Here is a 25,360-nt window from a genome sequence, read left to right on the forward strand (position 1 = left end):
AAGCATCGATAAAATACCACGCTAACAGGACACCTCGTCCGCCATGTTGTCCGTGATTCCTACAAGAAAACTGGAACTAGTGCTCCCTGTGGGAGAGGGATCAGATTCGATCGAAACGCGGTTTGCGATGGAACCAATGCAAAAACGCCTCAAAACAGGCAGCGAAACCACAAAAAATGACAAGTTGAATAAGAAATTTCGAAATTCAAACGAATCTTCATTTGACGGGAGAAATTTCGAGGAAGACCACAGCTCTATACAAGCTAATATCGAACGCGCGAAAATTGACCCGGGAAATCAACAACTTCCGGTGTGCGAGGATGGCGTGGATTGCAGCAAGATAGATCTGATTCACTTTGCAGAATTCTGGCATCCAACGAAAGAAGAACAACACGAAGGAAAAGAAGAAAAAAGCAAAAATGGTGGTTGTTGCTACGAAGAAGATGAGTGTGAAGTGGTGGAGTTGCCTTGTCACGAGTTAGAGGCCACACAACAGGTTTTTGAGGAGTATTCCGACAGCGAGTCAGATGATGAACTCGATGAAAACGCCAATACGCTGAGGAAAAGGAACGAGCAGCAGCCAAGCGCTGAAAGCTTGGGATCTCAGTAAGTAATGAACGCTAAAAAGAAAATTTAAATTGCCGTTTAGTTAGCTCAGCTTGTGGTTAAACAAATCTAAGACAATAGTGATTATTGTTTTTTTGAATCTGAATTAAGAACATGTGCTTCCCTGCTTGCACAAGGGCCCGGTTTTTCACGCGAGAAAAATATCCTTCATAAACAGACGAGTGGAGGCAACGTTTATTAAATTATGTAACATAGGTTAATTAGGAGGGTTAATCATCGTTGGTTTGACCATTAAAATAACTCAAAATATTATTTTGCACACTTCATACGTTCATCGTCGTCTGGTACACAAAATTCAACACATCTGAGCTCATTTGCATGACAATATCTCAAAAAAAAAATGTTTATTAACTGGGCTTAAAAGAGACTAAAAAGTTACAGTAAAATATGCAAAAACAAGAACGTCTAAGCTCTCAAAATTTGACCGTCATTACGCAAAGCAAAGAGTTCGAGCGCATGAAATAATGTTGCGTGACGTGACTTTTCATTCCATGATCCAAGATCTGAGTGGGTGTTTTTTTTTGGTCCACGTCACGCGATCAATAATTCGAATCGGAAGTGAATATTTCGAAAAATTAGGAAAACTTTCCAAACGTTTCGTTACTGATGTAGAAAACAAAAAAAGCAAAACGAGTTCAGAAGCATATTACCGGTAAATTTTGCAGCTTCAAAGAGTTTTCATAACAACACTGTAATTGCCTCGCAGACTAGCAAGAGATGACACAGTTCTAAGTCGCGGTCCTAGCATTGTCAAATCCTACTCATTGTTGTCCGAGACGGAGCGTCGGGAACTGATAAGAAGAGCGTTTGAGATGAAAGACTTGCTGAAGAAGGAACTTGATAAAACTCTAAGCATCATTGAACAAAAGAACAAAGAACTTCGAAAAGTGCACTCTCAGTTGGAGCGAGGTCAGCTGATGGTGGATGGCGAAAAGGAAGCTCTTGATAAAGATGATCTGTGCTATTTTCCCCTTTTCGCTGAAAGAGAATATAAGGAAGGATCTGCAGCTCAGATGCATTTTCGCCTTGCAGGTAAACTGTTTTAGGTGCGATTTCCGCCGCCCTTCTCGAGTAGCGTGTAAGTTATTTTGGATGTCCCTGAAAAAGAGACATCCTCGAATGGAAGGGAGTGGGGTGGGAGTGTGTAACACTAAATCAGAACCATTAAAACCCAAAAAATACGATTTTTTTTTCTATAATTTTTGAATGATAATTGTAAGCATTCCAATCAAGGAAGCAAATTAGAACTGACTCTTATTCGGGTGTTTTAAAACATTTTGTTGATATATTTTTTTTAATGGTAAATTTATTCTGTTCTCCATGCAACATTTTCTAAATTTCTTTCAGAATCCCAGTTTTACAGACTCGTAAACACCGCAGACAAGTATCGCGTCACTAAGGTGGAATACGTTGTCAATCCTGTCTTAATCAGAAGATTTCGGAAAGCCAGACAAAAGCTCAAGAATGCTCGAGGAGAAACCATGTCTTACCCTGTACTGGCATTCCATGGAACGAAGGAAGCAAACATTCATTCCATATGCAGTACTGGATTCAGAGTTCCTGGAGAAGCGAATTTTGAGCATGCCACAGATACAGGCAAGTTACATTCAAATTATTAGCCTGTGTGGAGTCCGGCGCGCGCGAAGCGAGGGAAACGCTGAGGAGAGCGCATCATTTGTTTTGCACGCCCCCACCCCTCCCCCCGATTCTCCCCTTCCTTCCTCTCCTTCTCCTCCCCCCTTTCTAGCGTCTGCCATGGGGGCTATTCAAAATACTGTACATGATATTTCTCCTCGATAGTATCTAACTAAGGGAAAATAATTGATGAGGTTTTAGTTCCGGGTCATTGAGTTAGTGGGATTGTATTGCATACTAGGACTATTAAGATAAAGAGGAACTTTTGAGATTTTCAATTTTTTTTGGTTGTTTTTCAGTTTGCTTGTCTAGCCACGCCATACCACGTCATATCAAATGTACAGTCCGCTTATTATTTTGACGCATTCGCGTCGACTCCATCTCCTTTTTATCAGAGCCAGTTAGAGATGCTGTCAATATTGTCAATATTACATAACTAGAAAAACCGTTCGTCAGTCAGTCAGTCAGTCGGTCAGTCAGTCAGCCAGCCAGCCAGCCAGCCAGTCGGTCGGTCGGTTGGTCAGTCAGTCAGTCTGCCAAATATATATTCTGTGAATTCATGAGTTGTCCTAATAAACCTGATGAAGACTGGTATTGGCCAGTCGAAATATCGTACACTCAAGCCTTTCTGACGTCGTTTGATCAGTCCTTGCAGTAATCCTTTTGACTTTCATTTCTATTTTTATCGATTTTGACTTATCACGATCCTGTTTGATCCAACGTTGAGCAAGATTGATCGTTCACGGTTTTTGCAGTGGTATTTAAACCTTAATTTACATCAATACATGTATTATCAACCCCTAGGTTTCTTCAGCACAAGCTACCGGGAAACGGTAGTTCACGAAAGCCGATTACCGTTAATCCGCGATTAAAATTTACAAGCTTTTCATCTCATTTATTTATTTATTTATTTATTTATTTATTTATTTATTTATTTATTTATTTATTTATTTATTTATTTAGGATATTATGGCCGCGGTGTTTACTTCAGTGAGTACCCCTCCTACTCAATGAGCTTCATCCGAGGTGCATCAAGGCTCCTTCTGTGCCAGGTGCTCCCAGGAAAGGTTTACCGATGTACCAACCTGATCCATGGAGAGCCCCTGGAGATGGGACATGATTCCCACACCTCCCCCGATGGGAAAGAACTTGTCATCTTCAACTCTCATCATATTCTACCATCTTATGTTGTACACTATGGCGAAGCAACAGGAGACTTTAAATATGAAACAACTGATACATAAATTTTTAACTTTTCTATTGTTATTTGATTCATGATCACGTCCTCCAGTAACACTGATTGTGAACGGTTTGTTTCTGAAATCATTTACTGTAGATGTACAATAACATAACATCATAAATCACAGTTTTTAGCATTCCACCAGCAAAATCGTAGCCTTTTAAAGTTCGAATTTTTCACCACTGCGTCTTCGGCTCACATTTGACAGAAAAATAAACTTCCCCACCTTGGATTTTGAAACAAGGGTCTTGGCAAATTTCGGATTTTACCATTGAGATTCTACGTTATTTTTATTGTTAAAGCTGGGTCTCAGCAAACTTGAAAGGTGATCTTCACTGAACAAATTCGGACTAGCTTAAACACCCCTGCTGGCCACATTCAAACTATTTTCCTAATAGATCAGATTTATTTACATAACATTTGCCAGACTCGCGCTCCAAGATCCAAGATTTTCAACAGACTGAAATTCTGCAGGCCTGATCAAATTTGATGACATACAATTTTTAATACACCTCTTAACACCCTTACAGTCTTACTTATACAAACAATTTTTGAATCATGTGAGAAATTAGTTTGGCATATTTAAAGTACCGTAAAACTTACAAGTATACCACTGACATCAAATACATGTGGATCCTATTTTTGCGTACTACACTATGTTTAATTAACGTCATTGTGCAATTCCAATAACTCTCAATGGATTAAAAATAATATTCTGAACAAATCTTTAAAAAAATCCCCATTTTAAAAACAATGGTGTTAGCGAGATGTCAATAGTTACAACAACAAACGAAAATAAAATACTTTGGCATCAGTTATGATCCAACTGTAGCTAGATTTTTAAATTGCATCATTCCAAACCAAAGTCTTTAGAGTGGCAGGCCTCATGCGGCAGCCTGTATTTGAATTTTTATACCTTTCAGCTTTCCTGAGCAGGTTTACCCTGGCTAGCCTCCCGTTTATGATTTAAACCTTGTTTTGTTAGAAACAAACTAAAATAAATACAAAATATGAAAAAATAAAAAAGTATGGACTGACTGACAAAGTAATTTTTGTTTGTCTAGCCTAAACCTGGACTAATATCTTGTAAAAAGTAATCAACAGGTCTAAAGGGGCTGTTACATCAGGCAATTTTTCTTGCAACTTGTCAGACAAGTTGCACCGACCGTTGCCTAGTGTAAAATGCCCTAAACTGAACATGCCTCGCAACGTTTTTGTTGCAGTCACCGTTGCACCAAGTACAACCGACCTCTACTACTCGCAACGATTACGGCAACAAAAAAATTGGCAACGATCCGTGCAACTTATCTCAACAAAATTGCGAGACAAGTTGCAAGAAAAATTGCCTAGTGTAACAGAGTCCTAACAATCAGGCGCACCCAACAGTTCATTTCAGTGGATATCTGTTCGGAAAGCCTTAATCGCTTCACAAATTCAGATTTTGTTTTAAAGAAACCTAAAGCTTTCTTTGGCAAAATGACAGCTCAAAAGTTCATAACACTAGAAAATTAATTACTTTTGTTTTTGATAGAGCAAATACGTGGTTAAAAACGCGAAAAAAGGTTACCTGGGGCCAACATTTTCGCAAAGCCAACAACAGTTCGTAAATTCGGGAAATAAAATTTCTTTCCGTAAAACTTGCTGCAAACCTAAATTAGCTTAAATTTTCAGCATCCGAACAAATCAAGTTGTATTACGCAAATGTCTTTGAAGGGCAGAAAACGATCAGACAGCATATTAAGTATTTTGCATAAATGTTCTCGTTGGGCTCTCCTTAATAACATAATGAGCTGATTAAAAACAAGTAACACCACACTCTTCCAAAATGTAATATAACTTAAATAATACTTAGCATCTTAAATATTGAGACTTATGTAATGATAATATATATAGACATATATTACATGTCAGTACGTAGAATAGTGAGTTATAAACAAATCTTTAACTTAACACAAGACATTAACAATCATGTTAGTACGACATTAAATTAATCAACCTTTATGACATTAATCAGCTGTGCACAAATTTAATTTATGATTCAATTAGCATTCTTTGAAACAATTAAAATAAACTGTACAATAGAATATACTTCATTTCTCTGTATATTAATAGGATTAAAATGGTGTTCAAAATACACAGTAAAAACCTACTTCTTCTAGCAAACAAAAAAGTTGATGGTAATTCTTTGACACTGTGACGTCATAAGTGAATCCAGCAATGAATTAGCCACTAGAACTTTTCAGTTTTAGTTCTCGTGCCTACTACAGTCAAAATAATTTATAACTACGGTCCATAAAACTAAAAAAAATTCCAGATAGTAGTGTTGTATCTGTTGCAACCAAACAATAGGGAAGTTAGGTAGCGACGATGGCGACGCCAACGGAAAACGTCACTTGAAAATTTACCTTCATTTTGTTTTTGCTACTTCGCAATTACTTCAAGTAGTTCAAGTTGTACAAAAACGGCGAACAACCCAAGAACCAAATTTGTAGGAATGTCGTTCAAGTTAAGAAAGAGAATAAATAAATCACCGTCTTGTGACCATGTCCTCCACAAAACCTTAAATGTGGTCATTTCACGTTGTCATTTTGTAGAGGACGGCAAAGAAATGTACCAAAATTCAAAACGCACGTGCAGAGCGATTGTTTTTGCTCATTAAACCTGTTCAGTTTTGTGGCGTTGTCGTTGCTTAAGTTCCCTAATTTAAGGTTGTAGTAACACAAGACAACAGCCATACTGAATTCCTAAAATAATAATAATAATAAATTTAATTAGTTCTCTGTCATGTTTCGTCCTCGCTGCCCTCATCCTCCTTGTCAATCATACTCAAATATTCCTGCAGAGCTGACAGCTGTAGGTTATTGTGGTCGTCTTGGTTACCATGGTCTATGACGTCATCTTGAGTAATGTCTGCGTCGCTTTGACTGTCATATAATCCAGCGGAGACATGAAGAGCTGGTCCATCCAACAGGTCTCCTAAAAATTAAACAAACCAAAAGGAGAGATGAAAATGTGCACATCAGGAAATCATGAATTCAAAGTGCTTTTACTTGTGCATGTAGAGTAGGTTATGTGTCCTTTTGGACTTAATTTTGGTTGGACACAATAGGGTTGTGACGAAATAGATCAAACACGAGGAAGAGTGTTTCCTCCGATTTCCAAACACTGAGAAGTAGGTTGGAAAAACGAGGCGCAGCCGAGTTTTTTAACCAACTTCGAGGTGTTTGGAAATAGGAGGAAACACTCTTTCGAGTGTTTGATATAGCTTCTCAAACTATTGATAATTCGTGGAGAAATTCGATGCAAAAGTTCACACAATTTTAGGATGATTAAGATGAGATTTCTAAACCTGCTTCACGGTAGTGATTTCCTTAGTTTTATCTTCATGAATTGTTAATGAGTTTGAGAAAGACTTAACCAACACTTCTAAATTCCAATTCGATATGGAAAGTGTCCTCAATAAGTGCTCTGCGCTTAAGATATTGACACTTAAATAAAGTGATTTATTTATTTTGTGGATTAGCCTATTTGCAAACTTACCATCCAAATCCATCAAAAAACTAGGGAGATTTTCAACCGGTTGAAATACAAACAGTACGCGCGGATCAGACGGAAATTTTCTGGAACAAACGGACGAGTTTTGGACGTACTCTACTTTTTCCGTTCCAACCGTTTGAAACGGAAATTTTAACATTCTATTTACACAATACTTCCATTTCCATTTTGATGTCTTCTTGCGCCATCACTGCGCCATCACATACGTTTTTTGATTAACCAATGAGATTGCAAGTTTGGAACGACTGGAAAAAAAATCTTTCCATTTGACACCGAAAGTTTCCGAAATTTCACAAATTTTGGCTGAATGAAAAGCGCCTGTGGTCTGAGTTGGAACAACATCAATCAACAGGTTCAGGACCACACTAAATGGCATTAAACTGTGGATGACATATGCTCCCTCTGAGGTAACACAGGGATACAGGGTCCGTAATGTTTTTCAGAAACAAATTTCCAGGATTTTTCCAGGCCTCATAAAGTTTTTTTCCAGGACTCATAATGCAAATTAAGTATTTGTAAGTTGTTGGATTTTCCCTTCTGGCTGTTCCTCAGTGCCTTTCACGAAAATTTTAATAGTAGTTTGAGTTTTCAGATTTCCAGAATTTTCCACGACTTCCTTCCTACTTCCTTCCAAGGACGTTCCAGTCCTGAAAAACGCTGGACTAAAATTCAAGTACTTTCCAGGATTTCCAGGACACGTACGAACCGTGGGGATAAGAGAAGATTATTTTTCTCTGAAATTAATAAAATCCTACTATTGAATTAAGATAGAACTAACCTAATACAGCATCAAAAGAGTACTTGGTGATAGAACTAACCTAATACAGCATCAAAAGAGTACTTGGTGATGTCAACAGGCTGGGTGATCCAGTTGTTTTCTTCCAGATCAGACATCATTGCTCGCCAGCGAGGATCGGGATGTAACAGCCAACAAATTATAAACATGAGATCTAATTCAAAAACATTAGAAAAAAACTTTAAGTGCACAATCTAATAGGCTGATAAAGCCGTTTTTTAGAAGAGTTGTAAGTCTTCCTGGTATAATATACCATTTTAAAGCTAATGATGGGTGTATTTCGTGATTTATTTAATCATGAGAAAGGGTTATCGCTTTGAGACAAATGGGTTTAAAATGTTCAAAAATGCCCCAGTCCTTGTGTATATTAGGTACATCCCTAAACTGCAGCTTATTTTGCAGTCCTCAACATGTTCATTAATGTGAGAGATGTCTTAAAGTGCCTATCACCCTTACACATTGTTATTTGGAGGCACAACTGTTAGGGGGAAAAGTTGAAAAGTGATGGGGGTGGTCAACCATATCACATATCGGAGGGGGTTATGTTTACATCCCTTTAATGAGAAGATCTACACAAGGTGGTCTTCAGGTCAAAAATTCATAGAAATCCGTCAAATACTGACGGAGTTACGGTATTACGTATCAATTAGCACTCTTAAGGATTACACAAACCCACTTTGTTTTAAAAAGAGTGACACTTAACATTGTGATGAATTGGAATTTGAAATTTTTTAGACGTGTGCTTACCATTGGAGACAGCAAATGGTGGATGTAATTCAGCTCTGATAGTCTCCTCAACATCATAGAATGGATTCTCACCAAACACTAACGTGTACAGTGTTACACCCATTGACCATAGCTCCAACTGTGGCCCTGCATAGCTGCAAATATTACAACATAAAGTAACATTAATTTTGTTTAATTTAACATGGAACTAAAGCCGCCGTTACACATTGAAAATTTCAGCTGAAACTTGTGTACAACAGCGAACGAGACCAGTTTCACGAAGTGGTGTTACACGGTGAAACTCTTGTTTTATCACCACTGCGACTGTTACGAGCCGTTTCAGAAGTAAAAAGCGGTTCTACTTTTCGTGAAAGTTGTCTCGCAACGGAAGTTCGAACAAGTTTCACGAAACTGACCATGTTACACGGTGCAACGCCTGTTGAAAATTGTTTCGCAGCGCCGTTGCACACAAGCTTCAGCTACAAGTTTCAACGTGTAACGACGGCTTAAGCCAGAGAATGTGTGTACTAAGCATTTTGCAAAACGTGAATCAAATTGTCCTGGAGAGGTATCTGTCTTTGATGTACAGTACGTGTATCTTCAGTGGTGCTCTCTAGCTTAGTTATGTGTATGTCTGCTTTTAATACAAAACCCTAAACAGGTGCCTTTGTCAGAAAGCTGTCCACTCTGGAACAATGTCGATGAGAGATGGGAATTGGCTGTGAGTTCATAAATTTAAATGGAATCGATTGCAAATAAACAGAGGTATGGCCTTTGGTAGATGTTCATCTTGAGAACAAATATCCCCCTTTCACGGGTTAGAGGTGTCCACTTTAGAGAACTGTCCACCTTAAAAAAGGTATCTTCTTCTGAGGGATATCCAATCTCCACAGTAGATAGTTTAAGGGGCACCCTCTTGGAAAGCTACCCATGTAAGTGTATAGGTTGTGCCTGCCTTAAGCAAGTGCTTTGGGGAAGTAAAAAATTGAGAGGGATGTCCCAAGCATATTAGAGACTGTGTACCAAGTTTAGAAAGATGTGTGCCTTAGAAAGGGGTCCATCTTACAGTAATAACTGTTATTTGCATTCAATAGATCTCTACAAAGAAATAAAGGGAGGCATCATGGCCTGGTGGTTAGGGGGCTGGACTTGTAATTTGAAGATCCCAGGTTGATGTCCTCTGCACTGACCACTTGGATTTGTTTCTCTGTGGTCTCTCCCCTTCAACACAAAGGAGGCTCAGATAGTCTATTCAATAACCCTCTCAAAATGTATTGCTAGCTGGAAGTTACTGTTTAGCTCACTGTAAAACCCCTTTGGACTTAGCACTTTCTGCCTGCTGATACTGTGATGTTGGCTGCTTCCACAAAACATTTTGAGAGGGCTAATTCAAGGAGCAATTATAACAAAAGTTATTAAAACATTGTCTTCGTAAGCACCTATTTCCCATCAAGACTTCAGGTGAACAGTACTCCATTGTTCCACAGAATGTACAAAACTTCTTTCCTTCCTCCATGTAGGCTGCAGAACCAAAATCGATCAACTTGATGTGAAACTTGTCGTCCAAAATAATGTTTTCATCCTGTGGTGGTAGCAATGATTTTAACAATGAATAACAATAAAAAAGAGTGTTTTGCCTATAAATCACTCATTTTTAGTCTGACAAATGTCACTTTGAACAATGTTTAACCAAGCAAAAGGGTGGCACATGACCTGTCATTCTTATGGAAACAACTCTATCAGGGTTGTACACAGATTTAGGCAAATTACATATGCTTACATAATGTTTTCTAAGAGAATGTAAATTAATCTAATTATGCAAACTTTATAATACCTGTAACTTCAAGCACTGTGAGCTAAATGTTTATTAATTTATGTAAATGCATCACACAAATGTATTTTTAGGCCCAACTTAAACACTCTCACCTTCACATCTCGATGAAGTATACTTCTGCTGTGAAGGAATGATACTGCAGAAACAACCTACAACAACAGAAAGTAGTTTATTATCACTTTGAAAAACATGAGATTCCACTCTGCTGCCTATGGATCTCATTGAAAACTGGAGCCGGTATGAGGGGCATGAGGAAAGCTGCAGACCATCATGTCATGTGACCCACAGCTGGGTTGTTCGAAAGCCGATTAACGCTAATCTACGATTAAAAGTTAAGCGAGGTTTTCATCTCGCTCGTTGAAAATGGTTTTAAGAGCAAATTTGAAGCTAAATGTAAAGAATAGTTTAAGTCAAAACTGAGAGCCAAAAATTTTTTCGAAGGATTTTTATTGATTAGTAATTAAACTCGAATCAAAGTTTGCGTTAATCCAGGATTAGCTTAATCGGGCTTTGAACAACTGGGTCCAGGGTTATAACTCAGAATGTTGGGTGGGTCAGACTTCTTTAAAGTACAGTTATAAAATATCACGTTTGAAATGTAAGATTCCAGTGTTTGAGATGTCTGTGGTGAAACTTGGTGATTTTACAAGCGCCAAAAGTTTGACTATTTTGACCTGAAAAATGGTTGTTCAAATCCCACAGTCAAAATACCACGTGACAACATCCCCTGATGTAATGTTGGGTACAACATGGGAGATAGTGCGAAAGCGAAGGTTAGAGGAAGGTAAAACCAGCGGAAAAATGAAAGGAGTTAGAATGCACTACATGTAGTTTCCCTCAGAGTACGACATTAGTGAGCGTAAACAAAACGATTGACCCCAACACTGCGTCACAAGAGGGAATTTTGCAATAAACTCAACCCACTCTCCAGTCCATAATTATTTTGGGTCAAAAAAGTCCAATTTTTGACACTTGTAAAATCGCCAATTTTCACCCTACACAACTCAAACTTTGGAATCTTACATTTCACGCATTATATTTTATGACTGCGCAAAATAAATCTCACTTCATATGTACTTTAACATTAAACCTACATGTATCAGGGTCTATGTTAGAAATTGGCATAAGGGCCAAATCTCTTTGCAGATTTACGAAGGGGAATGGCCTTATGAAAAGAAACTCAAGTTAAAGATATCTGAACTTGTCATATACAATTTAAGATATTTAATAATGGTAAATTGCCCCAGCAGTACAGTAGGACAAATTTGTAGTGGAACTACAGTGGAATCTTGATTATTCAAAGAAGCAAGTGATGTCACCTGTCTAAACAAATAGCTACAGAGAGCTTCATCAATAGCCGGCTGTCTATCGATGAACTCAAACAAATCCATTCCACTTCCATGCTTCTCCATGACCATTTGAAAGAATTCTTCATTTTCAAAAGCTTCCAACATCTGCAGAAACAAAGAAGCAAGTTACAATACAGTCAGGTTTGTAAAATAATAAATTTAAGAAGTCAAACATTTTCATTATTTTGTTTTTGATGAGGCTAAATGAAATTTCAGCAACATGTTAAATGCAAGTTATGTTGCTCAACCTCCCCCATGGATCATGCCTTGCAGGTGGCCATATGTTTTTCTGGGGCTTTGTTGCTTTGCAGCTCTCCCTTTGGCATCAGATCATTTTACGATTGCTCACTGCATGTTTGAGGGAAGAGAATGTTTGCTCCCGACCCTCCCACGACCCTCCCCTTGTTATGTTACAGGGTTGTGGTAAGTACATGTATCTAGTTCTTTTGGTTTCCACTGAATGTTGTTGTTCACTGTGATGGTACATGTACCTGGAGGGTGGTTGCTGCTCACAGGGTTGCTATGGATACCATTTGCACTCAGCTGGTAGAAAAACATGGGGTCCTACCTGATTCTCAGACACCCCCCCCCCCTCCCCTGACTTACTGACTTACTGATGGTTTATTTCACATAGTCACCTGCCACATCGGAAATCTTTGCTGGTGTTTTTGAGTGAAAGATAACATTCAAGCATGCAATTGGCTTCGCACACGAATTCCCTGAGAGAATATCATGGCATGCTTGCAAACCAGAAGGTTGTGATTACCTTGACAATGTTTGGATGTTTGAGGTTTGCCAACAGAGCAATTTCCAGAGGAATTGAACCCAACAAAGGATCGTCCACCCAGCAGTCAGGGAGAATCTTTGCTTTCCTGATGAACTTCACAATAACCTGAGGAAAACAAAGTAACAGAAATGAAGTGGTATAAATTTAATAAAACAATAAGAAATTTTAATTTGCTGGACACTTGCCTGGAATATGTCCCTGCTCACCAAGGCAACTAAATTGACTTTTTACTAAATTGTAATTAAGCGGTCTTTTTATAGACATCAGCAGACGACTTCCTTTTTGGGCAAGGACCAAGAGGCCACCCACCTGAGTTTCTTTGGGCACTGATGTTTAGGGAGGAAACTCAGACGTTTGGGGACTACTGTCCCCTCATCGGTGAGTCAAAATCCTAACTGGACAGGATTTTGGTTAACACTTGCCTGTTTAGTAATAGAAGCAAAATTAATGAATATACAAAAATGAGTTAACTTGCCTTTAATCCATCAGATCTCCTCTGTCCCACTTTAACAAACCCAAATGCTCCTTTCCCTATAGACTGTAGGGTGTTGTACCTCTCATCATATCGGCCACGCCCAGGGGATGGCTCCTCCCTCAGACTGCTATCGTTGAAATGTTGAGCAAGCTGAAAGTACAATGCATGTTAAAATGAACGCTCTTTTAGCTTGAAACGTTTCCAGAACTGTGGGTTGTGAGGTTTTGTTTACAATCAAACAAATATTTTTAAAAAACCGAACAGAAACCCCGCCTTAAAAATCTCAACTAGTAGGGATGCCTACCAGCTGGCTATTTAAGTGTACAAAGTATGGCCAAGGATTTGAACAGGGAGCTACCTTGAAACAAATCCATCTAGTGATAAGACAAGAGACTAAAACCTGAGGCCTCCAGAGTCTGCGCCTCTACCACTCCGCCACACTACGACAAGAGTTCTAAGTAGATTTCAAAAGAATTATGAATTATAGTACATGTACATTAACGCCACTTGACTCACCTCTGCTATACCGGCAACTGAGAAATCCAGTGGTGATGTGCTATTAAAACTTGACGCTAAAGCAAAGCTGCTTGTGGATCGGCCTCCTTCACCCTCTTCTTCTGGGTCACGTGATATCCATGCACAGTACAGAACACGACCATCGTTTAACTCCATTTTCTTGACCTGTTCACAATCAAAAGAGATATCAAACCAAAAAAACTTAAACTGCATCATCCCTTCTCCTAGAGCATTAACAAATAATCACAAATTAAAGTAGCCAAAAAAATCTTGTTTAATTAGAAGGAAATTGAATTGAAATTTTCCAAATGAATGTTATTCTGCTTTTGATGGGAATCCTCAATGTTCAGGTAATCTTATAGAAGAAGCGATTTCTCTGCTGGATAAACAACCAGGGCCCGGATGTTTGTTAGCCACTTTTAATTTAGCAATTGAATACTTGTACATTTAAGTAATGTTTAAAAAACGAGCAAGAGTGTTTTATCGGGTTTAACACCACGAGGTGCAGCCGAGTGGTTTTAGACCTGATAACATACGTGCTGCGAGTTTATTGAAAGGCGTCAAAAACATTCTTGGAAAAGCATGTGTCACTAAAGTTCATAACCATAATATTATGCTTTATATTTGTGAAAGTTGGAAATTAGCATACAAGAAAAACATTAAACACGACATACTAATAAGGAGGAGGTTTATCGATATAAAGTCACTCCATGTGATGTACAGTATTATGGACCATTTGATGGGTCAATGGGCTTATGAATTATAAATGACTTTTTGAAGGGTTACAGAACATTCTTTCATGGATACATAGCCCTATCATAAGTATAAATAAATAAACATCATCATCATCATTATTACAAAACCTGAAAGATAATCCCAAGAAGAGATCCATCCTTATGCCTGGCTTTCCCAACAAAGCTTCCTTCACACACAGGTTGAAATGGTGAGGCAACATCTGTGCGCTCCACACTTGTCACCAAGTTTGGTGTGGATGTCAAACCTTCCAGTTTAAAACTGTCATCATCTGGTGGAGTAGCTGATATCCTGATTGATCCAGTTTGGCTCTGTGAGTCTGCAAGTGACGTGTCCACTGACGAGTGGTTTTCATTGGTGCTGGGATGTGAATATGTTTCACTAGTGTTTGCTGATGTCTGAGGACTTGTAGCTTTTTGATCTGTATGAAATTTTAACAATTGAGGGAATAATTATTATGATATCCCTTATTCTCATAACCTCAGGGGTTGAATTAGCATTGTTATTACACGGACAAATTTGATGCTGATCATTGTTAGGGCTTAAAGGGTTAACCATTACCTTCTTCTTTGGTCATTTCAGAAGATTGCTCCTTTGCATCTGAATCACCTTCATTCTCACTTTCCTTGAAAGAAACTTCATTTTCATTCTGATCACTTAACAATGAAGAAGTTAATGATTTCTTTTCATCACCCTGTGACTCCCTAACTGGTGTTGATGCGTCAGCGGGTGACGACACGGCAACAGGTCCATCCAGTTTGACTGGATATTCTTCTCCGCTCTCTAGTCGCATCTTCTCTAAGCTTCCACTCCTGTCGTCAATTCCACTGTCCTCAGCATTTGTTTTAGGAGTAAAGGAACCAGATTCGAGGGATGGAAAGCTTGATTCACTCAAGGTGTTTCCCACTTTGCTGTCACCAAAGTTTGCAACCATGCTTTCTTTGTCAAGCAGGGTACTGTTCATGGGTGGAGACGCCAGATCACGGGTTGCGTCTCTGTTGTTTCTAATGCTGTCTACTGTGGAATGAGAACTACTCAATCCAGTACTGGTGCTGAGAGAGCTGGTGGTGGACTCGTCCAAATTGTTCACATCTAGTAAAGAAATTTAAGATTACAAAATTAATGAAAATGCCTGTCTTCAGGGCTGTCATTTTCATTTTTACTCACATGTTGTATTGAACTTTTCACCCCTAACAATCTTGCTGTTTTGTTGGTAAAATGAACCTACAGCTGTCGAGACTGTGAACCTTTAAAGGGACAGTATCACGCTATTTTTAGTAAAACAACGAAAATCGGAAAGATGCTATTCGGTTAATAGCAGCCAAGATATAATGACGAAATTCCATTAAAAGACTATCAGAATGCAAAGAAACTATTCAAGGATATTTTCGCCGGCAGATGACCAAGATAGAGAGGGCTTCAAATTTGAAAATGTCTGGCGGACGTTTTCAAATTTCGCTGTTGTAACGCACTGAAAATCGCGGTTGTACTATATTTTGGTTCAACCTTTTGTCTTAGAATCACTATTAATATTTCTTTAAAGTAGCGATTGACAAATTAAGTAACTCAGTGTTCAAAGTTTAAATTTATTGAATTTTGGCCAAAAATCATGATATCTCCCATCGATCTCCCATGATACTGCCCCTTTAACATCAAGGTTCTTCCAAGGTGCCATACAAGGTGCAGGCAAAGTAGTAATTAAAGCAATCTTTTTTGACTCACACTTTGATAAATAATTACAAAAGAAGTATTAAAATATACAGTACATTACAAGTTGATTAGAAAAAAATATCAAAGAGAGTAATAATTGAAGCCTAGAGGCTAAAGGAACCACAAGAACAGTATTCTTAGTTTACAGAATAGTATATTGAGTTTGTAACTGCCTGTACCACATCTGAAAACATTTTGCAAAAAAAAACCCACTGACCGAAGTTCCCCCCACTGTAGTTGCTTGCTTTTGAATCAAGTTCACGTGAGTAGATTACTGTGCTTTTTCGATCCTTTTCGAGAAGGAAGTCATCATCAATAAATTCATCATCTTCGTCATCGAATGGTGGTAGAGGCATGCTGCTGTCATCAATGTCATCCATGTCATCATAAAAGTTTGGAATGAGATCAACCATTTGCTGAAATGGGAAGGAAAATTATAGAACTTCAAGAAAGGTTAAAAAATCAAGAACATCTTAAATAAGGAGGCTCGAAAGGGTTTTTAGCCACATGCGCACGTGTAACCCACTAATGCCTAACTAAAATGTATGCGTCAGCAGAATAAATCAAAATGTCTAGAAAAAGTTTTGTGTGCAGAACACCAGTAGTGGAAATTATACAGCATAATATTGCAGGAACCGACAATAAAAGCTGCAGGAAACATTTGTTTTTATCTCGAAATTTTGATCAGTGACCTATCTTGATTTTTTGCATGTATGAAACATTCAGTATGCCACTACAAATAGAAAGGTTTGGGAAAAAGTAATCCAGTGGAATTTTCTGTAGGTGGAAAATGCCTTTTTTGAAATAACGCAAGATCTACTGGGTAACTTTTTGTCATAATTATTACCAGAACAGTTAAAGAATTTAGGGTGCTTTCCAACAAAGTTTTTCAATAATTTACAAAAACTGAAATTAAGAATCATTTTTGTAGAGCTGACCTTTTGCCATAGTAACTGCAATGGCATCAGAACTAGCCTGAACATATTGCCCAAGAACTGAGTTACAAAGAGGATTATAGTTTGTCCACATGATCAGATACAATTTATTGTAATCTTTCATCATTTCACAAACACCACAACAATGAATTTATTAATTTATTACAACATTAATATGATAATATACTCAGTCTGATTATTTTCTCAAATGAATTTGTTCAAAATCCTGCACCGTGATTGGCTCCTAGCTATTGTCTATAAGAGCACAGACAATAATTAAAAAATGACGTCAGATGTCATGCATATGCTTTCTAAACAGAAAATAAAGCCAATTCTGCACACACTTTTTCCACGTTATAATAATTGTAAAAAAACAAATCAACAGAAATTTTCTATGGTCTATACACCTTAAAATGATGCCATAAAAATGTTCAAAACTTGGCCGTGAAACCACTCGCGGGTGCCTGCGGCCAGTAGTTCCACTTGAGTTTTGAATATTTTTATGACGTCATTTTAAGGTCTATAAGAGAACATGTATAGACCATAGAAAACTTCCATCGATTTGGGACTCTGGCATGCTGATTACATATACATGTACTGTATGTAAGTTAGACCATGGAATCTCCACCCTCCAAAAGCACGGCCTCCAAACATCAGATCCAAAATTAAAATGCCTATTAGTATAGTAGAATGAAATCACAAGTAAGCCTGAGCCCTTGTAGATTTGAAGTGTTTTATGTACTTACCTTTCCAACCAACTCATTCCCTTGGTAACCAAACAGCAGAAGTGAGAAATTGTGGTTACAGGAATGGATGGCTCCCTCAGGAGTGAATGTCACCAAGCCACTTATGTTAGCAAACACCCAAACCATGCCCTTGAAGAAGAGTTTGTCATCAGGGAAGTCCCTGTCTCTATCAAGCTTTTTCAGGTCCTTGCCATACTTCGGTTTAAGGGAGATGCTGAGAGGAAATGTTGCACCATCTCTCGTTCGTCCAGTGGCTCGCTGCTTCTTAACGTGCTTTATGGTTAGAATACAGAAAAAAGAACAGGTATCATGCAAGGCCAGGGCCCAGTTGTTTGAAAGCAGATTAAGGCTAATCCCTGATTTAAAGTTAACCATTTCGTTCATTAAATTCGTGTTGTTATTAGACAAGTTTACTATATTTTACTATCTTATTCGAGTGTTTAGAACTTTGTAAATCTTGGGCCCACAGTAATTGGTGCTAGCTGTTGTGGTCACCCTGCCTTAACCCAGTACTTGTTTATTTTCCGTTTACATTGTCATGTCCTGTTTATAGTTTTATCTTAGAAGGCGAAGTCTAATAAAATAAAATAAAATAATAGAACTGCGAGACTAGAATTCCCAGCATTCAAGTTTGAGTGGTTGAGACAATGACTGAGCATCTACCTACAACATCGGAAAGGTGAGATTTTTGGGCTTCAGATACATGTACGGTAATAAAATGGTCAATGGTGCTTTCATTATTACCAATAATTTTAGGATGGTGCTTACTAATACCAAAGTATTTTTACGTGGTTTATGACTATGCGGGAAAAGCAGATCTTAGCAAGGACTACATATATTGAAATCCAAAAAGTTAATTGGGGGTAACCATGCATTTTTTAGAGATAATTTAGCAACAATAAAAATATAATTCTAAAAAGTGGCAAAATACAAAACAATGTATAGCATTTTTTCCCAATTTGAAGCTTCATTATCTCTGAAAATGCATGGTTACCCCTGATTTTCTTTTCAGATTCCAATTATCCTTGCCAAGATCTGTTTTCCCCGCATACTTATAAACTGTGCAAAAATCTCTCTTTTTAATAGCAAGCACCGCTGATAGAAACCTGACTTCTCAAACCATTGCGAGATGAGCAGAATGTGTGCGCAGTAGCAAAAGAAGGCATTGTCTTTAAGCAATTATATTGTTTGTTCATATTTTCCTCTACTAACATGCTACGAAGCACTTTCATTATTAATAATCATTACAATGTATGTTGTTACTGTACCTTGTTCATATTTTCGCCTGTTGGTAACTCCAGTGCAGGAATCAGCTTTTTTATGTGGATCCCAATCAAATCACCAGTTCCAACATACCCATACAAAAAAGCAAGTTCTTGATCACAATCCACTATGGTGCCCTGTAAAGACAGCATAATGTTAAATGGGATGTTATGGGGTCTTACTTAGTGGGGGGGAGGGGGGTTAACGGAACTTTTATGGTATTGCACGTAACAATGTGTTTGAAATATTAGAGAGATTCAAAATCATGTTTAGGGCAAACGGCAAACATGAGATTTGTGTTTATGTTTTCTAGAAAAAATATACATGTACATGTAGATGAGAATAGTTCAAAATAATTCTGACCTTTGATGCTAACACAAAACTACTCAATTTTACTGAGAAACTGAAAACATTGAGCCATAAATGAAGGATAAACAATCATACAGTCAGGTGGCCATTGCCGTTGTTTGCCATTTGCCGTAAACGTAATTCTATTGTTTTATGGTTGCCACAAAGACCGACCTACATGACTTGTAAAACACCATGTCACACACAATGTAGGCTCTTCAACTTTACTTCCTACTCAGAAAGCCCTTAATTACATTTTATTTCGGTCTATAATACTAGTCTGTACAGACCTGAGCATCAAAGAGAACCATTGCTGTTTTTCTTTCCACAGGCTCAATGACAGCAATACAACGCGGTTCTTTCTCCCAGGTCAACTTCTTCATCCATACAGAGACAGGAAACACAATGCCGCAGCTATCAACAGCTTCCAGCTAAAACACAACAGCAAGCAGGATTGCAAAAAAAATTCCTTTCTCGGAAGAACATTATGCTTTATGTGATTGAAATATCTACAAAACAGTACTAATTTATGGTAGATTTCTATTCACCCACAGTACCGCTCAAAAGTAAGTTACCAGTCATATCTCATTTCTCGTGAGATGCAACTCTTCTCTTGAAAAACACGACTCTTGTCTTAAAAGACGAGAGTCATGTCTTGCAAAAGTCTCTGACGCGGAAATTTTGGAATTAATTACGGGCAAATGTAGCATTTCCAAAGGTCCTGTAAAATCCATTTGAGCAAAATTTGCTCTCATGGGAAGGCCATCTCCTCTCTGGAGACAAGTCTTGTTTCTCGAAAGGAAAGTCTTGTTTCTCGAACAAGAGTTGCATCTAGCGAGACGCAAAGTGAGAGGGCGGTAACTTACATGCACTTTTGAGAGCAGTATTGTAGCTCTTTCTGTCTACTTCTCACATTATGTTCCTGGCTACTAAAGAATATCATGAGAAGGCTTTACTGGCATTAAAAATTTGTCCAGATAACAGTAATGATTGTGCCTGTCTGACCACAGTTAAATTTTGCCAGACAGGCAAATTTTGGTCAGTTGTTCTCTGATGATCAAAAGCTGTTTACAGCTCTGGTTTTGACTACATGGAAAGGCACATGTACATGTAAAACTTCAGACACATACTTTGAAAAGCAAAATGAAAATTGACCCAAAAAGTCAGTCAGGATGTTGTGGCATGGAACCCTTCAAAAGACATAAAAGTAGCATGCATGGTACATTGTGCCAAATGAATTAATCTTAAATTGATCTTATTACGTACCACTTTTCCACTGACCATCACCACCGCGCCACTAGCCTCAATATGCTGCTCAACAAGAGCTTCTTGTTTTTCTTTGTGTGTGTCGGCAAACAGCTCTGACATCTTGATACCAATGAGTTGTTTCCTGGAGTAACTGAACAACTCTGCAGCCATGTCATTGGCTGTCAAGATTTCTGAGGTCCTGGCATTGATTGTAACAATTGCCTTGTTCTGCAGAAAGTGAATTTAACAAAAGTCAAAAAAGCTAGGCTCAAAATCCGCTGCTTACTTAGGTCCAATTTTCAGGAGCGATGGGTGGAGAATTTCTTAGTCATATGCAGTTACTGGTCAAACTGTTTTATTTTGCAACTTAATGGTTATATTTTGGCTGATTTCAATCGAACATTTTAGATGTTTTACTTGGTTCATTTGAATGTAGGTAAATTATGATGTGCTATTGCAATAGCTAAATGCCTGACATTTTTTTTGTACAAAGGACAATACGCACCGGATTCCTGACTGTTGTGGGAAAGACCGCCCCAGTTCCTGCTCCACCCACAAAATTGTAAAACTGCCATGATGTGGTGAGCCGTGGATCAGGGAGAGTCTCTACAAAGGAACCTCGACAATGACCAGGAGAAAAACTAAAGCTGTGTAGTGAATCACCTGCAAAACAAAAGAAAAAAAAGATAACAGGAGGAGTAAAAGTGTAGCGGCATCAGCTCCATTGTCGGAGAGATCCCTGAAACTCAAAAGAAAACTAAATGACTCACAGGTTCCACAAGGCTGCGAGGTTTATTGTGCCAACTCTTACAGCAACCCTGCGTAGTAGGATGTGTTGGGGCAAACGCTCTAGTAGGTTCTGAGTTAAACAGCAATAATAGCTCCCGTTGTTCCTGTCAAATTTCTGTGAGCCTTATGGAAAATTACACACTTTTTCGCGGTATAAAAGCTAAGGACACATGACCACTAGCGGAAAATCCTTGTGTTGTGTTGCGGTTACAATAGGGAAAATATCTAAAAATACTATGAAACAAAACTAAGGCACGCGGGTGCCATTACAAAAAGATAAAAGTGAATAAAGAACCAATATTTCAATTTGTAAAAATTTTTGACAAAAGGAGGTAGCATCACGTGCAGTGGTTTTAAAACCCGATAAAACCTCCTCCTTATTAGTATGCGGTGTTTAATGTTTCTCTCGTATGCTAATTTCCAACGTTCACAAAAGCATCATTGTTATGAACTATCTTGACACACGCTTTCCAGGAATGTTTTTGAAGCCGTTCAAAAAACTCACAGCACATGTTTTATCGGATTTAAAACCACTCGGCTACGCCTCATGGTTTTAAATCCCGATAAAACACTGCTGCTCCTGTTTTAAACATTACTTAAAAGCAGCTAGCATGACAGCCTTGCAGTCTTCAACTTACTTGAGATCTGATCCAAGTTTCTTTTTGGCTTGAAAATATCCATTTGATGTTCATCATGTTTTGATTTTGCTTTGTACATCTTTGGGAATGTGGCATTGAGATCCAAGGAATCGTGCAGCATGGTGGTCAAACCAAGTTCAATGGCTCTGTCCTTCTTTGTTGGACGAATACGGTCCAGGGGAGAGGGGTATGAGGGGGTTCCAAATAACAATGATCCAGGGCCAGGACCTGACTTCAAGTTCAATGATTTACCAAGAAATTTATTCTGAAAAATAAAATAATGGTAAATAGTTATATAAAATACAATAATATTAACAGACTGGGTTGCCCGTCAGCAGAATAAAAAAAATTCCTGACTTTTCACTTTTCGAAACAACCAGCCCTCCAATCAATAGACCAACGCGCCAAGCATAACACCACCGCAGCACCACAGATAAAATGCATTTAAATGCACTTTAAAGGAGTTAGTCAACAAGAGCGCCAACAATGCCAGTGGTCAGAGGTTGGTTTAGAGGCGCACACGCAGTAGTCCTGCGTGATGTTTATGTGGCACATGTTTCAGCAATGTGAACAGTTTCCAGCCAGCGTTAATTGCCGAGAGCATTCCTCATCTGGTTCTCCCCCCCCCTCCCCCTTTCTTTTCTTTTCACTGATACTTCAGTGTCATGGGTGCCTGTTTTCATTTCCATTCTGTGAGGGCTCATGGCTGGGTTGCAGCGTCGTACCAGCCATGGGGGCGTTATTCAGTCTACGGGCCGGCTGCCGAAAATGGAAGCCCTTGGATATTCCAGGCACCCAACCTCCATATAATGCAGTTGTTAACTGCATGTACCACATAATCTATTCTTGGAGTTACTCTGATGGGAGAGTTCCCTCTGATCTTTCTAAGCAAATAGAAGAGGACTCTACTTGTATGGTACAAGTACTAATATTATTGATGTGGTGTTTGACTCTGCTCAAAATTACATGTGGATATTATCAAAGATAGCACCCTTGTTTGGCCTGTAGGTCTCCAGCATTCTGCCTCTTAATACATACATGTAACAACCTCAAAGCTTTTCATTGGAAAGTGAAACTTTGATAAATGTACAGACTTAATCAGATTAAAAAGATGTAATGTACACACAATAAGTCACACATATCTGCAAATGTAAGAATAAAACTGAAAAAGAACCATCATCAGACTATTATTTCAAAAATTCATGACTTCCTTTTTTTGATTTTTTGATTTTTTTTTGGTAGGAGAAGACTTATTTGCATAAAGAACTATGGCAATTAAATACAGTAATTAGGATAAAGATATTCGAATAAAGTCTTTTCAGTTAAGATCCCAGGGCTTTTTTAATGTAATATACCACATAAATTAACTTATAGAGCATCAAATGCATCTAAGATCGAACTGAGGTGCTTTACAACATAGGTTGTATAAAAGAATTGACCATTGCATTAGTCCTTTCTGACCATTGCAGTAAGCAATAATATATTCCACTTCTTTTCCAGACTACACCTATAGCTCTAGATCATAACTAAAGTCAAAACAAAAAGAACGATTATTTTTAGAAGGTCATATTCAAATTCAAAATGGTTTGTTTACCGAAAATATTTTCAAGGAAAATTCTGTCCTGTTGTTGATTCGTATGTTATCCGTATGCATATTTCAAAAGCTGTAACCCCAAGGAAAAACCTATTTTGCGGTGAATACATATATCTTATTCGATGGTTTTACATATAATACGCGCGGATATTTTGCGAGTTGCGTAGTATTTTTCCGAGCCCCGAAGGGGCGAGGAAAAATACGAGCAATGAGCAAAATGTCCGCGAGTATTATATGTAAAACCATCGAATAAGAGATTTATTATTCCACTACAAAAAGATTTTGTTATTTTGGCTTCTCTGGTAACAGTTTTGAAATACACCCGGGATTATCTGTCCATCGGTATATGGCGCGTACGAATGACGTAAACAACACAGAAAGCCAGTTAAATGTCTTCAATTTGATTGGATAAAATTAAAAGATAAATGACAAGTGATTGGCATGCTAAAAACTTGCTTTCGAGCTTGCATCGTTTCAAAAACTATTCTTCGTCCAATCCGGCCATTTTTGCTCCTTTTTTCTGCCTTTTCCGTCCGTATTCGCTCTGTTGTAAACCGGTCAAACCGGGACACTACAGTGTATTACGGTCTCATATTTTGCGTGTCCTCTTGACCTTATTTGGTGAAATGACACGATAGTGGAATAATAATATCTCATATTTTTATCTAAATGTAAAGATAACAAATGTCAATTTCAGGTAACGCAATATTCTTACATCCATCCCGTACGCTTTTCTGTCCGGTACTGAATTTGTGTGGAATATTCTTCAACAGAATCGGCTACAGCTAGACTTGGTAACCTTTCAAAAATTTTGGTTAATTTAATTTCACTGCAGGTGCAATGCAGAGCGACAGTTAAGCTTATTTTTATTCAAGCTTATTGTGATCTTGTGCATAGATTGAAACTTATCAATAAGATGCAAGGCTGGCCTGTTGGTATGGTGAAGCTTAGCTCCGTTTTCTTGACCACATCTGACAACAAGCAGGCTTTCGCCATTACTCTATTATAGGAATTTCAGAGACTCAACTAACCGCTATTTTTCTGCATCATTGCGATCGTTTTACGGCGTTTTCAATACGCTGCATACGAAGTTGTTTACAAGCTGGAAACGCGCTTTGCTGAGAAATTCAAACGGTTTGTGAAGTCGAAGTCCCTGTCAGCTAAAATGAAGACAAAGAGAAAATTCGTTCCTACCAGTGGTGTCTTAGCTCTAGCAGGTGAAGCCTTGACATTCGATGGATCAGGAGACATAGTTTTCCGCAGCAAAGGGACGCTCTGTGGCCGTGGAGGCAAAGGAGATTTGGAAGTCGTCGCCATGTTTGGTCTTTCAAATCGTTCCGCGCGCCCAAATCTTCGGGAGCACTCGGAAAGAACGGCGAAAACCGATTGCTTCCGACGATGAGAGGTCCGCAATGAGTGCCAAGGATAAGTCAATAGTGTTTTTCGAAGGTTTTGGCTCCTGGTTTTGGTGACCTTCGCTTCCAGTGGAAGGAAGGAAGGAAAATTATTTATTTATCCGATGGGCGCAAAGTTCCAAATATAACAACGTTATTTTTAATATTTTTTGACGAAAGAAAACAAAAGCATTACTTTCTTCATATATATTTGTAATGGTTTGCATGGGATTATCTGATAGCTGAGAATTGGCCAAAAAAATAGTCAGCTGAGAAATGGTAGTTTTTAACTGGTAGATGAGAAACGTTAAGAAAACTGTCAACTTTGCCTGACGGAGTATACTGTTAATTTTACTTGAAAATAACTTGTCAGTGACTGTGGGTTGGTGCCTGGAGAATAAG

At 38.3% G+C, this 25,360-nt stretch overlaps 2 protein-coding genes across 3 annotated transcripts; one reads left to right on the forward strand and one right to left on the reverse strand.

Moving 5' to 3' along the window:
* Positions 1 to 43: 43 nt before the first annotated feature.
* Positions 44 to 4,547, forward strand: LOC146466207 (uncharacterized). The gene is made up of 4 exons (XM_085127657.1): positions 44 to 606; positions 1,334 to 1,659; positions 1,975 to 2,223; positions 3,226 to 4,547. The coding sequence occupies exons 1-4, from the start codon at positions 44 to 46 to the stop codon at positions 3,504 to 3,506; spliced, it is 1,419 nt and encodes a 472-aa protein (XP_084983783.1). The 3' UTR covers positions 3,507 to 4,547.
* Positions 4,229 to 24,922, reverse strand: LOC146466208 (PAS domain-containing serine/threonine-protein kinase-like). Of its 2 annotated transcripts, none has more exons than XM_085127655.1 (19): positions 24,759 to 24,922; positions 21,971 to 22,235; positions 21,049 to 21,206; positions 20,562 to 20,771; positions 19,586 to 19,726; positions 18,953 to 19,084; positions 17,685 to 17,957; positions 16,221 to 16,419; positions 14,855 to 15,385; positions 14,404 to 14,714; positions 13,541 to 13,705; positions 13,025 to 13,174; positions 12,529 to 12,654; positions 11,733 to 11,867; positions 10,506 to 10,562; positions 10,019 to 10,161; positions 8,601 to 8,734; positions 7,876 to 8,007; positions 4,229 to 6,478 (listed from the first exon to the last, which is right to left on the reverse strand). In XM_085127655.1, exons 1-19 carry the CDS (start codon positions 24,879 to 24,881, stop codon positions 6,285 to 6,287), a joined length of 3,579 nt encoding a protein of 1,192 aa, XP_084983781.1. In that variant the 5' UTR covers positions 24,882 to 24,922; the 3' UTR covers positions 4,229 to 6,284. The 2 variants fall into 2 exon arrangements, with proteins under 2 accessions (XP_084983781.1, XP_084983782.1); XM_085127656.1 differs by lacking the exon at positions 24,759 to 24,922 and adding an exon at positions 24,280 to 24,345.
* Between the last annotated feature and the right edge of the window lie 438 nt (positions 24,923 to 25,360).

This window comes from Pavona decussata, unplaced genomic scaffold (assembly GCF_977016875.1).
Source record: "Pavona decussata unplaced genomic scaffold, jaPavDecu1.1 SCAFFOLD_150, whole genome shotgun sequence".
Taxonomy (NCBI): Eukaryota; Metazoa; Cnidaria; class Anthozoa; order Scleractinia; family Agariciidae; genus Pavona; species Pavona decussata.

Bases quoted from the DNA above. Each gene is read 5' to 3' on its own strand.
- LOC146466207 (XM_085127657.1), top strand. From the start codon at position 44: ATGTTGTCCGTGATTCCTACAAGAAAACTGGAACTAGTGCTCCCTGTG. The intron at 607-1,333 runs GTAAGTAATGAA...ATTGCCTCGCAG, and splicing joins GCTGAAAGCTTGGGATCTCA to ACTAGCAAGAGATGACACAG. The intron at 2,224-3,225 runs GCAAGTTACATT...TTATTTATTTAG, and splicing joins TGAGCATGCCACAGATACAG to GATATTATGGCCGCGGTGTT.
- LOC146466208 (XM_085127655.1), bottom strand. From the start codon at position 24,881: ATGGCGACGACTTCCAAATCTCCTTTGCCTCCACGGCCACAGAGCGTC. The intron at 20,772-21,048 runs GTGCGTATTGTC...CACTTTCTGCAG, and splicing joins CCACAACAGTCAGGAATCCG to AACAAGGCAATTGTTACAAT. The intron at 10,162-10,505 runs GTGAGAGTGTTT...CTACCACCACAG, and splicing joins TACTTCATCGAGATGTGAAG to GATGAAAACATTATTTTGGA.